This window comes from Lipotes vexillifer, unplaced genomic scaffold (assembly GCF_000442215.2).
Source record: "Lipotes vexillifer unplaced genomic scaffold, Lipotes_vexillifer_v1.1 scaffold75, whole genome shotgun sequence".
Taxonomy (NCBI): Eukaryota; Metazoa; Chordata; class Mammalia; order Artiodactyla; family Lipotidae; genus Lipotes; species Lipotes vexillifer.
In genome coordinates this window covers 1,599,065-1,614,040 of record NW_006771517.1, presented here as the reverse complement: position 1 = coordinate 1,614,040, position 14,976 = coordinate 1,599,065, and the positions used below count along the sequence as shown (strand labels likewise).

The 14,976-nt window shown below is 47.3% G+C and overlaps 1 protein-coding gene across 2 annotated transcripts in view; it reads left to right on the top strand.

Moving 5' to 3' along the window:
- Nucleotides 1-232: 232 nt before the first annotated feature.
- POFUT1 (protein O-fucosyltransferase 1) overlaps nt 233-14,976 on the top strand; it is a 22,040-nt gene continuing 7,296 nt past the window's right edge. The window contains exons 1-4 of one of the 2 annotated variants that reach the window (XM_007446855.1): nt 233-425; nt 2,074-2,195; nt 5,636-5,818; nt 6,968-7,080. In XM_007446855.1, coding sequence (XP_007446917.1) covers nt 293-425; nt 2,074-2,195; nt 5,636-5,818; nt 6,968-7,080 — 551 coding nt within the window. In that variant the 5' untranslated portion in view covers nt 233-292. The remainder of the gene's footprint in view (nt 426-2,073; nt 2,196-5,635; nt 5,819-6,967; nt 7,081-14,976) is intronic. The other variant, XM_007446856.1, reaches the window with a different exon arrangement.

The following is a 14,976-nucleotide window of genomic DNA, read 5'->3' as shown; positions in this document are numbered from 1 at the left end:
GGCCCCGCGCTGCGGGCCGGGCCGCGCTCGGGCTCCGCCAGGCCCGCTCAGGCCCCGGTAGTGGCGGCGGTCGGGCCATTGTGCGGTGCATTCTGGGAGCCGCACGAGCGGGCGTTCTGCCCGTGGAGGGGGCGGTGCCGCGGGCTCTCTATGGTCCCGCCTGCCCGCCGGCTAGAGCGGCCGGAGCGGCGCGCGGGCGGCGCGCGGGGGCTGACGGGAGCGGGGCGGACGCTCGCGCCCTTCCTTCCCTCCCCGCCTCCGAGCCGCGGAGCGCCCTGGCTCTGGGGCCGATATGGGAGCCGCCGCGTGGGCATCGTCGCCCCTGCCGCCGCGTGTGTCTCTCCTGCTGCTGCTTCTGCCGTTCCCGGGGCTGCCCGTGGGCTCCTGGGACCCGGCGGGTTACCTGCTCTACTGCCCGTGCATGGGTAAGGAAGGCCTCCTGAGCCTTCTGTCCAAATGGGGAAACTGAGGCCCAGAGAGGAGAAGCAATTTCTCTGAGGCGCCCAGAGACGCCTTGACAGGTCCAGGAAAGGACCCCAGCGCGGGGCAGGGCCTGTTCCTCGCCTTTCTGCCCCAGTTGCAAGGGCACCGAGGGGACCTCTGTGTCCAACCTTCCGTTTGGCAGATGAGAAAACTGAGGCCGGGAGAGGTTACGATGTGTCTTGCGCAAGGCCTAAGCCAGCCCTGAGTCCAGTAAATGGAGTTAGTGGGGCAGGACTTGATGTCACTGACCCAACGCTGGCTCTGGGCGATTCTTTCATTCATTCAACACATATTTATAGGGCACCTACTGTGTGCCCAGCCCTGTTCTCTGCTCCAGGGATACGGTGGTGATAAGACAGAAAGCTCCAGGCCCTTGTAGAGCCTTCATTTTAGTTGGGAAAGACAGACCATAAAAGATAAATATAAAAAATAAGTAACTGCATAGTATTTATGGATGAGTGCTATGGGAAAATAAAATAGAGCAGGGTAAGGGAGAATCTAAAAGCTGGCTTAGGAGTGTAATTTAAATGGGAGTGGTGGATCGTCACTGTTAAAGTTATTTCTTCTTAAAATCTTTCACACTCCTAACCATGATGATGTTGCCCTCTGCGCATCATCTCCACCACACCCTTCTCCCCAGACCCTCCAGCTGCAGGCACAGTTATCCTTTTCTGTCCCTTACACATACTCAGGTCCTGCAGCCTGTGCTAGTCCCTCTGCCGGGGAACACCCTCCCCTTGCCTTGTGCCAGACCAACTCCTTCCCATCGTCAGGCCACAGCTTAATTGTCACCAGAAAAGACTTCACTGACCTCAACCCAAATAATCTCCTCCTCATTGTTCTCCATCACCAAACTTTTTTCACTTCTTTTTTGAACTTATCAAAATTTATCACTGTATATTTGTTTATATGTTTACCATCCCCCTACCTGGACTGTGAATGCCTTGAAGGCAGAGACCTTGTCCTTCTTGCTCACTCCTGTGTCCCAGCACCTAGCAGAGAGCCTGACACATTGTGGCCTCTCAACAATCTTTGTGGAATGAATGAATGGATGCCATGCTGGGGATAACAGAGTCAGACAGGGACCTTGCACCTGAGGCATTCACAGGCTGAGGAAACAGCCAAAGGCCGGGAAATGGGAAAGGACATTCTAGGAAGAGTGAAGAACCACAAGTAACTCATATCCAAGGTGGGAGGCAGAGGAGGGGAACTGAATATGGCAGAGAGGTAGTGAAAGGATCCCAGTGAGTGAGGCATTGGAGTTACCCCTTCACATGCAGATGGGAGGAAATAGAAGGTCACTCCTGGCTGATGGAACAGCAAGAGCAAAGGCATGGGGTGGGGATGGGAAGTGTAGAGCATGTTTGGGAAACAGCAAAGAACCTGGAGTGGCTGAGGCAGAAGAGGCAGGGCCTGAAGGGCCTTGACTGTCAGACCCAGGAGTCCAGACTTGATCCCATGCTGCCAGCTCCCCTGGCTCTCCTTGGTGTCCTGGCCCTCCACACTCCTGGCTCTGCATCCTTTCAGAGCCTTGCATGCCCCAAGCCCTCGACGCCGTAGTCCTCACTTCACCTGCAATATACCATCCAGGGCGCTTTGGGAACCAGGCTGATCATTTCTTGGGCTCCCTGGCATTTGCAAAGCTGTTGAACCGCACCCTAGCTGTACCTCCTTGGATTGAGTACCAGCATCACAAACCTCCTTTCACCAATGTGAGTACCTCCTGCTGTTGACCCTTGTCCACCTTTCCCTAATCCTGCTCACCTCTGCTTGACCCCAAGTCTTTCTGTAGGCTTTACCTCCCACCCCTCTGAGTTTGCCCTACCCCCCTCACCCCCCCGCCAGAACTGTCTTCCCTGGCTAACTGGCTAACATTTATCCAGCACCGTTGTCTGCCAGGCACTGTTTCTGAGCACTGCATCAGGATTAGCTCTTTTCCTTCTCATCACATCCCTATGAGGAAATGGGTTTAGAGAGGTTAGGTAACTTACCCACACTCACACAGCTTGTGAGTAGTAGACTGGAATTCAAGCCCATGTCTCTCTGACTCCAGAGCCTGTGACCTGAACCTCCAGACTCCATTTCCAGCCTTGTTTGGTCCCACCCATTGGTCAGAGGTGATGGTTGCTATTATCAGTTCTGAAGGAGAAACAGAGGCACAAGTTGGTTAATAACATGTCCAGGGCCACAAACCGGAGCAGTCTGGCTCCAGCACTGCCTCTCACCTCATCAAGGGGTCCCTTAGCATGGGAAGCCCAGCATCATGTAATTTCTTGCATGTTCTTTATGTCTTCCACCAGTCCTGTGTCTGTCATTGTTCACAGTGTAACTCCAGGGGCCTGGCAGTAGGAACTGAATTAATATTTAGTGAATTGACTTTGAAAGTTTTTAATAAACTTCAAAAAATTATGTTTAGTATGTACAAAACACTGTACTTTATTCTTACAGCCTAAAACGTAAGTTTTATTTTTTCCTGCACATGCCTGTATTTAGAAAGTTTAAAAGCCAGAGTTACCTGAGATCATAGCTTGGCTTGACCACTTCCTAGCCGTATAGCCTGGGCAGGGTACTTGACCTCTTTGTGCCTCAGTTTCCTCATCTTTAAAATAGGCTGGTAATAGTTGTTGCTACCTCCCTCAGTGAGTTAGTGATTGTGGAATGCCTCCCTCTTAGAATCAGCTGAAGCCATCAGTTGAAAGTGCTTAGGATGCAGGGAGTCCTTAGTAACTGGGAGCTGTTGATGCTCTGACTTTTTGTACTCACTGTTAATAGTTTAGACCTGGCCCGTTGGTCTCCCTCTGGTTTGCTTGCCTTCTCTCACCTTGCCTTCTCAGCTAGGAGTCTTTCAGAGTCTCCACTTCTTGCTTTCTACGGGTTACTCAACCTACCCCAGTTGGGCTCCCCTTCCCCACTGAGACTGTTCTCACAGAGGCCACTAAGGACCTCAGAATTGCCAAATCCAGGAGTCATTTCTCAGTCTTTATCTCAACTGACCTCCCAGTGGCACCTGGCCCCATGTGCCTCTCTCCTTCTTGAACTTCCTCCTCCCCTGGCTTCCAGGACACAGCCTGTTCCTGCTTCAGCCCAACCTATCCACATTTTCCTCTTTGTGCTGCATCAGGGGCTCCTCTCTCCCCACCCACTGTTTAAATGTTGGTGCGTCTCCTCTTTCTGTTTGCTTATTAGCTCTGTGACTTCAGATGAGTTACCTAGATTCTGTCCACGTGGGTTTCTTCATAAATAAACTAGAGATGGTTGTATTCCTACCTCTTACAATTAGATGAATAAGTCCATGAAGCATGATGAGTACAGCACCTGGCGCTAACCCAGCACTCAGTAAATATTAGTTGCTTTTATTACCATTATTTGCTTTGCTATAAGTTTCTGTTGACTCTTGGGCTTTCACTTTTCTCCATGTACCTCCCAAATTTACCTATGGCCCAGACTCTCCTCTGACCACAGGCCTCGTGTTTCTAACTCCTACGGCTTTGGGTCTACTTGGATGACCCACAGATAATCTGAAGTTCACAAAGCCAGAACTTTCCCCTCAAACCTGTGTAACCACCTATATTTCCAGCCTTAGTTTATGTCACCTCCATTCACCTGGGCCAGGAACCTAGAAGTCATCCTAAATGCTTCCCTTTACTCTGTACTTCAGCTCCCTTTACATTTTTTAACCTGTCCATGCTTCCCCATCTCTCGGACTTTTGGAGATGCTCAAAAAAACATGTTGAAACAAAACAAAGCATACAAAACAAAACAAAAATACATGTTGAATGAATACTTGAACAAGTAAAAGGACTATTGCAGTAGCCTCCTAATTCCTCTCCTTCCTCTTATCTTACCATCAGTACATTCTTTCTTCTGCCGCCAGAGTGATCTTTCAAGAAAGCAGATCTCATATTATTTCTGCTTAAAATCCTTCAGCAAGACCTTGTTGCTAATAATTAAGGTTCTCGAAGTCTGTTCATTGGAACATCAATGGCTCGTGCAGGAATGGTGCAGTGGTTAAGTCAGTTTGGGAAATTGTGTTCTCAATTCCTCATTCTCCCCAAATTTGGAGATTCAAAATGCATGTTAGCATATTAAAGGCCCCAAGAAGTTCTGTCATAAAGAAACCTGCTTAGCATAGCATTTCCCAGGCCTGTTTATTTCTGGAGCCTTTTTATTGCAGAACCCTTTACCCACCTGAACTAGTGGAACATGCTTGGGAACTCTGACCTATAGGATAAAGTCTAAATTTTATTTCATGGTGTTCTAAGAAATTTTCTTAAGTCTAGAAAAATACAGAGATTACTGTAATCACCGTCCATGTATCTACCACTAGAAATGATAATCATTAACATTTTCTCATCTTTGCTTCATGTTTTCTTTTTGTTAATAAAAGAAATCAAAGTTTATAGATAAAGTCGTTAAAAGATTGTGTCTTGGCTCTAGGCTACTTCTAGTCCCTCCCCCACCCCCAGAGGCAACCGCCATCGTGGATTTAGTGTCTTCTGGTGTGACTCCTTCCAAGTTTTTTCCTGTACTACTCTTCCACTGTGGCACTGAGCATCCTTTTATCTATCTCTTGGTACAAAGGGCAGGATTCTCCAAGGCAAATACCTAGAGGTAGAGGGCACCTTTAAAATTCTATGAGATGCTTGTAAGGGGCCACACTCCAAAGCAGTTGTTCCAAAACTTATACTTCTACTATCAGCCGTATGTTTTCCAGTAATTAGAGTTAAGCTTTTACTTTTTTGCTGGTCTCATGGTTAAGAAGTGGTGTCTTGTTGTAACTGTCATTTTCTTTTTCCTAATTCTTGTGAGCTTGCACATCTTTTGAGTGCGTTGGCTGTTTGGGGTCCCTTTGCTGTGAGTTGCTCACTCCCATCCTTTGCCCATGTTTTCTCCTGCACCATTTGTCTTTTTTCTTATAAATCAGCAGGCATTTTTGAATATGAGGGTATATTACTGTTTGTTCTTTAGTGTGCAGATGTCTTCTCCCAGCCTCCGTTCTAACTGTGGTATCTTTTATCAAAAGTTGTTCACTGGCATGTAGTCCAAGCTGTCTGGGTCTTAGAGTATATGGTTTTAATGAATGTCTTTGAAGCAGCCACTAGGATACTGAGGAGGGGCCCTCGCCCCCTCCTTTTCTCCACTTTTCCTGTAGCTCCATGTGTCCTACCAGAAGTACTTCAAGCTGGAGCCCCTCCAGGCCTACCATCGGGTCATCAGCCTGGAGGACTTCATGGAGAAGCTGTCACCTACTCACTGGCCCCCTGAGAAGCGGGTGGCATACTGCTTTGAGGTGGCAGCCCAGCGAAGCCCTGATAAGAAGACATGCCCCATGAAGGTGGGTCCTGTGGGTCTGGGGGACCCTTCCTGCCTGTTCCAGGTCCTCTAGGCCCCTGAGACACTGTGCTATAGCAGTGTGTGGGAGAAGGCACCAGAAGGGCCTAGAATAGAAAGATGGAGATTTAAGTCCCATTTCTGGCATTTGTCAGCAGTGTCACTTTGGGCAGAGGTCTTTGTTTCCTCTGAGCCTTTATTTCTACCTACAAAGTAAAGACACCAGTCCCTGCTGTGTCTTGCTCATAAAGTATCAGTGAGGGCCAGGTGTAAGAGTGCTTGTAAACTGTAAAGTGCCACATCAGTAATAATCACTGATACTCACATAGCACTTACTACACACCAGGTACCATGTTAAGAGCTTTCCATATATTATCCCACTTAATCCTTAAACTGTTCCATGAGGAAAGTACTATTAATACCCCATTTTATAGAGAGGACACTGAATGCAACAAAGAGGGGTTTAATATTTTGCCCAAAATCATAATAGCAAATAAGTTGTGGTAATATGGCCCCATTGTCCACCCTCCTAACTTGTATACTTTCTTGCCTCTCAGCACATAAATGAAAAGCTGTTATATTTATCAGTAGAAGTTTGTAAATTTCTGGCACTTTGGGAATAAGACAATCCCCAACATGTGTTTCAGTGCTTATGCTACAGTCTGAGGAGGGTGGTTGGAGGAGCTGTGAAATTTGAGAAGGGGGACCTGGCTTACAGCCCCAACATTGCCCTCACTTGCTCTGTGAGCTTGAGCAAGTGTCTTGTCTGGGTCCTGGTTTCCATCTTGAAAATAAGGGCATTGGATTAGCCGGGTCTTGAAGGTCTCTGGGAGCTCGTCCTGAATCCAAGGTTGACTTGCTCCCCCGACCCCCACCAGTGCTGCAGGGTCAGCGACATATGGCACACGAGCAGGAAAGACTCCTTCAGATATTGTGGTGAACGTTGCCTGCTGAAAACCAGACTGGAGGCCGAGCTGCCCTCCTCAGCACCCAGCCCAGAAATTACGACGTGATATTCCTACTGGCCCATCCTGTGAGAGTATTTCAGCCTGAGTCAAATCACCCAGGGTTCCCCCATCCACAGTCCCTTGGCCTCATCGCCAACTGGCCTTCCCTCCTGCTCAGTAAGCCTTTTCCCACTCTCTTTCTCTAGGAAGGAAACCCCTTTGGCCCATTTTGGGATCAGTTTCATGTGAGTTTCAACAGGTCTGAGCTTTTTGCAGGCATTTCCTTCAGCGCCTCCTACAAAGACCAGTGGATCCAGAGGTATGTGGAGGGGGCAGCATTGCTGGGATTAGGGGAGAGGTGGGGGGCCCACGGGCATTCAGCACCTTCCTGGCCCTCTTCCCCTCTACCACACCCTGATGTATGAGACCAAAGGTGCGGCTGTTCTGTCTGTTGAACTTGGGATCCTATGTGATCTGTTCCCATCTCAACGCCTGACACGGTGGGACATTGACCTGCCCCAAGGTTGAGCAAGAGTTTATCCGCCAATAAAGGATGTCATAAAAAGAATATTGTGCAGTCACATGAGTCTCGATTTCCTCCTCTAGGCGTGAGAATCACTCCCCTCTTACCTTCCTCTTCACAAAGTGAAAATTGGAAGCTGCTTCTAGAGAAAAACAGCTTCAGGTGCAGACGGAGAAATGATGTCATCCTGATAATAATTGGATGTTCTTTATTAATTGTGCTCCAGTAAGCCCTATTAAAGAACAAAAACTAGGTTAGCAGGGCATAGGCACAGGCTGTGAAATATTTATAGAGCATCTGTCACGTATGAGACATAGTGCTCAAAGGCCAGAGGTGATGCATAAAAATGAGGAAGACCCAGTCTCAGGCTTCAGCTGGCTACAGTCTAGATACAATGATGACACTAACATAGTACATTTGCCCCTGATGCTATAGTGTGGCAAGAAAGAGCGTGGGCTTAGATGTCAGACCTGGGTTAGAAACCATGAGGGGCTTGTGAATTCTTGTGAGGTCCCAGCACTTGGCATTTAGTTAGCCAAAGATAGACTGATGCAGAGGAACGAGCACAGGCTCAGGATAAGACAGCCCTGAGCTCTGACCCAGCCCTACCTCTTTCTCAGATGACCCTGAGCTGTCTGGCCTGAGTTTCCTCCTTGGTTTAATGGAAGGAGCACTGTGGTATCTGCCTCCAAGTGTATAAATCACATGGCACATAGTAGAGGGCCAGTCACTGTTACCTGTTACTATTATTCACATGCTTTATTTTATTTAAGTCTTTGAGAAATTTCATGAAATGGGTATTATGATCAATTTCCATTTGACAGGTGAAGAAACTGAGCTCAGTAAGGCTAAATAACTTGCCCAAGGTAATGCAGCTGTTGACTGGGCAGCAGGGGTCTGTGTGTAAGGCTTTCATAGGTAATAAGAACTAATATTTATTTAGTGCTTACTTGTGCCAGTTGCTGTTCTAAATCTTCACTACCTAAGTCTTCTAAGGTAATAGCTCATTTAATGCTTCCATGAGTCTGGGGGACAAGTGTTACTGTCATCTCTGCTTTACAGGTAAGGAAATTGAGACAGAGAGAAGTGAAGTCACTTCCCTAAGGTCATGCAGCTTGAAGTGGCAGAGCTGGGATTTGAATCCAGGCAGCCTGATTCCAGAGCACCCATTCTTCATCAATGTGGAGAAAAGAGCTGTGCCTTTAATAGCTGCCAATTCCTATTTGGGACTTGCCTTCAGAGCTAGTTCATGAGCTGCTGAGGATACTCAGTCCTGGCAGAGTCTAATCCCCCTCATTGTTGATCCCGGATAGGGAATTGTTGATTCCCATTTGATCACCTGCTTGGTTCTCCCCATTCAACTCTGAATGACCCAGAGCTATTGCCAGACAGGCAGACCTGTCCTCAAAGGATGGAGATTTGCCTCTAAAATGCCAGGGGGAAAAAAAAAACATGACACCAGCTCTAAAAGCAGCTCTAAGAGCAAATTCCAAAAAGCACACAGTCCTGGTTGGAAGAGAAGGGACAGGGCTGCATGGATGCATCAGTCAGACAATGTTGCTGAAACACTTGTTCATGGCTGCATGGTCTTGCTTCAGTTCGCTGAGTTGTAGGAATTGTGTAAGGGCTTGGGGAAGCTTGTGCCTTACAACCAAATTTTTGGGAAAGGAAGACTAGTGGGGAAGATGAGGTCCCTGGAGGCAGTTGGAGAGAGCTAGGACCACCTGGGCAGCTGCCTTCCTTCCACACACATGTAAGAAGCACTGCCTGAGTGTCAAGCACTGGTGTGGATTCTGGGGAGACAGGCAAGAATAAAGCAGATAAGGCCCCTGCCCTGATGGAGCTGAGTCTAACAGGGGAGACTGAATACATTTTTATGTAAGATAGTCCCAGAAGACATAGTGCTGTGAGGGACATAAGCAGGTGATGTGTGATTGGCAGGCAAAGACCTTGTCTTTGTCAGCTTGGACTGCTATAGCAAAATACCACAGACTAGGGGGCTTAAACAACAGACATTTATTTCTCATGCTTTGGAGGCTGGGATGTCCGACATCACGGTGCCAGCGTGGTCAGGTTCTAGTAAGGATTCCTTGGCTTTCAGTTGCTGCCTCTTACTGTATCCTGACATGTTGGAGAGAGAGCAAGGTCTCAGGTCTCTTATAAGGGCACTAATCTCATCACAAGGGCTCTACCCTCATGACTGTCTAAATGTAACTGCCCCCAAAAGGCCCGCTTCCTAATACTATCACATTGGGAGTTGGGGCTTCAACATGAATTGGTGACGGGGCGGTGGGGGGGTGCGGCACAAACATTTAGTCCATAACAGATCTGAAGGATGAGGAGCCAGCCATGCCAAGAGCTAGAGGGAAAGGTAGTTCTTCATGGTGGGAACATTGCAAGCTCTGAGGCAGGACAAGCTTGGTGTGGTCAAGGGGCAGAAAGGCCAGAGTGGCTGGTGTGGAGCATTTCAGGAGGAGAAGGGTAGGGTGTTCCCATCGTCCGTCACAGTGTAATAAACCACTCTAACACTCAGTAGCTCAACAACAATTGAGAATGATTGCTCAGAGTTCTGTGGGTCGACTGGGCTTAGCGGGTCAGGTCTTCGGTTTGGTTTTTGTTTTTCCATTTTCTTTATGGAATCCCAACTGTACAAAGTTCCAATCCATGTTAAACATCTAATTTCTTAAGATGAATACTCTTTGGAATACCCACCACATTTGGTGGTTTTTTTTTTTTAATAAGAAAATTAAACTTACTCATACTCCCATCACCCCTCCAAAAAACCATTAGAATTTTGATATGTATACTTCCACCCTCCAAAATGGGTGTATTTTTATGTACATATACAATGTATACCTATACATATTAACTTAAAAAGAAATTATTACATATAGTTTGTAATTGAGTAATTAACTATCTTTTCTGAGGAGTAATTGATATTTATCAGGTTAGTAAATAAATATCATTGGCAAGATCAGTTCTAAATATGTAAAAACATGAGATTTCAAAAAATGGTTAACTGGTGTGTATATGTGTATTCCACTCCATGCCAATGGAGTGTGTTGGGTAGGGTATGTGTGTGGGATGTCCATTCATCTGTTGATGGACACTTGGGTTAGCTGGGCACTTCTTGCTTGTGGTCTCACGTGGCTACAGTCAGCTGTCGGCTGGGACTGGAGTCATCTGAAGGCTCAACTGGGCCGCATGTCCAAGAGGGCTCACTCGTGGCTGGCAGGTGGTGCTGGCTGTCATCTGGGAGCTCACCTGGGGCAGTCGGCTGGCATGTATACTCTTGACCTCTCCATGTGGCTTGGACTTCGGACAATGTGGCAGCTGGATTCTGAGAGGGTGCATCCAAGGAGTGCGTGCTCCAAGAGACAGAAGGTGGAAGCTGCTGGCCCCCTAAAGCTTGGGCCTGGCATCCGGGACACTGTTACCTCTGCCAAATGCTATTGGGAGGGGACATAGAGCCCACCCAATGGGAGGAGACTTGAATTAACCTGCCATATAGAACAGGAGATTGGAGAAGTGGGCAGGGGTCAGACTGTGTAGGGCTTTGTAGGCCCTGATGAAGCAGTCTGATAAGAATCCTGTGAGTGTTTGCAGGGGTGAGTTTTGAGAGTTTAAGTATTTTAAACATTTTCTTAAATAGTGGACACTTTCTTGCTGTAGAAAATTGTCCTTTGGGGGCAGGGGCATGGGTGTAGGGAGAATGGCATTAGAAAGGGTCAGCCGCTTCCCTGGCTCACTGTGTAACTGCAGATTGCTTCCCTTCTCTGGCCATAGTGCTCTATCTATAAAATGAAGGGATTGAGCAAGATCGGTCACTTTCAAACTGTTCTTTGAGTTTTAGAGTTCTGGAGAAGCACTGTGTGCTGTGGGGGCAGCAACGGGGGCCAAGTTGGAACTGCTCGGTACCCCTCTCCCACTGCCTTCAACCAGTAACCCTCTTGTATATCAGCTAGAAGTGCTGGTGGCTACAGGTCCGGGTGCACCAGGTTTAACTTAGCTACATGTAACAGAAAACCCCAAATAACAGCAGACTAGCAAGATAAAAATTCATTGTTTTCTTAAGTAAAAGGACTGGGCTGTGCAACCCAGGGCTGCATGGCAGCTCCCTTGTGTCTAGGAATTAGGCTCCCATCTCTGCTCAGCCATCCCAGTACTGGCTTTTTTTTTTTTTGGCTACACTGCACGGCATGCGGGATCTTAGTTCCCCAGCCAGGGATCGAACCCCTGCCCCCTGCAGTGGTAGCGTGGAATCCTAACCACTGGACCACCAAGGAATTCCCCCAGTATTGGCTTTTATCCTTAGTGTCACCTCATGGGCCAAGATGACTCATGAAGCCCCAGGCAGCTGGAAGGACAAAAGGGGCAGAGGAAGTGCACAGCCTCAGCTTTTTAAGGAGTCTCTTCCTTATAGCTTGCTTACACCAGCTCACTGGCCAGTACTTAGACATGTGGCCATACGTAGCTACAAGGAGTACTGAGAAATGTCTTTTTTGGGGCTTCTGTGTGTCCAGCTTAAAACTGGCTTCTAGGAAAAGAGGATAAGAGTTATTTCTCCCCACTAAGTGATTTCCCGCTGAGGATCTTTCCAGCTCTGCTGGTTCTGAGTCTGTGAATACCCTGATGGAGATTTAATTGAACATTTATTATTTATTGCACATATACTGTTGGAAGGCTATGAACCATTCTCTTGGTATGAAGGCAACAGGTGTTTGAGCACGTGGCTTATCGTTCTCCCAGGCTGCAGCCTCCTTGGGAGGACGTAAACAGGTGACATGTAATTGGCAGGGCGGAGACCTGAAGGATGAGAAGAAGCCAGGCATGCAAAGAGCTGCAGGGAAAGGTAGTTCTTCATGTCAGGGACATTGAGAACTAGACTCTGCCTCTTTCATGTCCCTGCATCCTCTGCACTCAGCATAGTATCCATCCACTGGTGTATCCTGGGCTCACATGTGGGTACTGTGCATGGAGAAACCCCAGCTTGGTAGGGGGATCTCAGTAGCATCAGTGTGGTGGTGAAGAACCCCAGAGGTTCACTGCACCTCCTTCAGCTGAACAGTGACCAGGCTAAGGGCCTGACTTAGGGTCAGCCGTCAGGGATGTGAACAGATGGACCTGGTCAAGCTTTTCTTCCCAAACAAGACCCTTATTCCCCACCTTCTTTCCAAACAACACTGTCCTCCCTCGCTGGGAGCAAATGAGCACGTCAGTCTTGGCCTCTTGCTGCTTGTCATGTCAGAGCCGACGTTGCACTGGGACAGCTATATGTGCTGATCCAGATCCATGTAGAGGGGCTGCATATTCCAGATTTGGAATTCACCAAAGGTCAACAGCAGGTACTTTCTAAGAGGTCAAGGAGGGAACAGATCCTGATTTTATCCTAATGTTCCAGCCCCCTGGGAGATCACAGCTTTGCTTTCCATTTGAAACCCTTTAAGGTGGCCTATGAAAGTCGCTTAGCTGAGGTCCTGGCCCATAGTAGGTACTCAGTTACTATTCACTTCTTCCTCTGACCCCTGACATCCTGATCTGGTCTTTCTGGTGAGATCCCTGCATTCTCATTCATTCACTGTAAACATATTTATTGTACCTACTATGTGTTGAGACCTGTGTCTAGGCTGGGAATCAGAAGAATAAGCCACAGACTGGGCTTTCGAGGTGCTTATTGACTGGGTGGGGGAGCTGGGAGTGAGGTATAGTAGTTGAGAGCAAAGGTTCTGGAGGAGATTGCCTGGATTCAAATCCCTGCTCCACCAGTTCCTAGCTGTGTGACCATGAGCATGCTACTTAACCTTTCTGTGTCTCAGTTTCCTCATCTGTGAAGTGAGACTAGCAGTAGTACTTACCTCACGGGGCTCTTAAGAGGATCAAATGAGTTAATGTACACAAAGTAATTGGAACATTGCCTGTCACATGTATGTACATGTGAAGTCTGACAAGACGAGGATTAGATAGAGCCAAGCTGTCCATGAACACTTGCTGTGGCTTAGTTGGCACAGGCCTTGCACCAGTGTGTGTGGGAATCATGGTGAACAAGAGTGCTTGGGGCCTACCCTCATGGCAGTGGACAGGGCAGGTGGTTATTGAGCACATCAGCGTGCAGAAGGCAACAAAGAAGTGGTACAGAGCCCTCTCCTAGGAGCTGAGGCTTGGGGGCGGCAAGTGGTCTTGGAACTTTGGAAGGTGTTTGTGGAGCAAGGTGTTTGGTTGGGTGTGAAGAAAGAGTGGCATGTCCATTGCAGCACTGTCGTATGGGGAAAGATTGGAAACAGCCTCACTGACCAGCAGGGGGGGACTAGATAGGTAAACTGCAGTTTATTCATGCAAATGGAAACCTTCAAGAGACACTAACACGATCACATGACCCACACCATCAACGTGGCCAAATCTCTAAAACAGAGTTGACTTTTTTTTAATACATTTATTTATTTTTTTATTTTTGGCTGCATTGGATCTTCGTCGCTGCGCGCAGGCTTTCTCTAGTTGTGGCAAGTGGGGGCTACTCTTCGTCGTGGTGCGCAGGCTTCTCACTGCAGTGGCTTCTCTTTGTTGCGGAGCACAGGATTTAGGCATGCAATCTTCAGTAGTTGTGGCACACAGGCTCAGTAGTTGTGGCTCGCGGGCTCTAGAATGCAGGCTCAGTAGTTGTGGCGCACAGGCTTAGTTGCTCTGCGGCATGTGGAATCTTCCCAGACCAGGGATCGAACCTGTGTTGGCGGATTCTTAACCACTGCACTACCAGGGAAGTCCCTGAGTTGAACTTTTTAAAAGTTGAAATAGGTTACATGCAATATGATGATGATGATGGTGGTGATGGTGAGAGAATTTTCTGAGAGCTTTCTACGTGCCAAGCACTGTTCTGAATGCTATGCTTATATTAATCCATTTGATCTCAACAGCCCTATGAAGTGGGAACTATTATCAGCTCTATTATACAGATAAGGAAACTGAGGCACAGAATGGTTAAGTCACCTGCCCGAGTTAGTAAGTGGCATAGTCAGCATTAGAGCAGGGTCATCTGGCTCAACCATCCATGCTTTTACCATTGCACTGTGTAAAGAGCACACAGAATAATACCTTTTAATATAAATAATAAAGTGTAAGCATGCATAAAACCACAGTATCTTCTGGAACGAGATCATAGGATAGAGCTTTTATTCAGGTGTATATTTTTTTAAATCTGAAGCAAAGTAAAGTGTTAATATTTGCTAATTTGGGTCACAGCTCTGTGGACTGTTAAATTATTTTCTGTATTATCCTGTATGCTCTGAAATTTTTAATAAATTTTGATTGAAATTTTTATTGAGATAACTGCAGGTTCACAAGCACTTGTAAGAATTAATACAGAGAGATCCCATGTACCCTTTACCCAGTTTCCCCCAATGTTAACATTTTGCGAAGCTATAGCACAGTATCACAACCAGGATATTGACATTGGTACAGTCCATCCATCTTATTCAGATTTCCCCAGTGTTACTTGTACTCACTTCTGTGTGTGTGTATACTTAGTTCTATTCAATTTTATCACGTGTGTATGTTCGTGTATCCATCACCACAGTTAAGATATCAAACAGTTCTAACATCACAAAGGTCCTTGTGTGGCCAGTTTATAACCACACCCACCTCCCTACACACACACACACACACACACACACACACACACACACACACACACACACACAC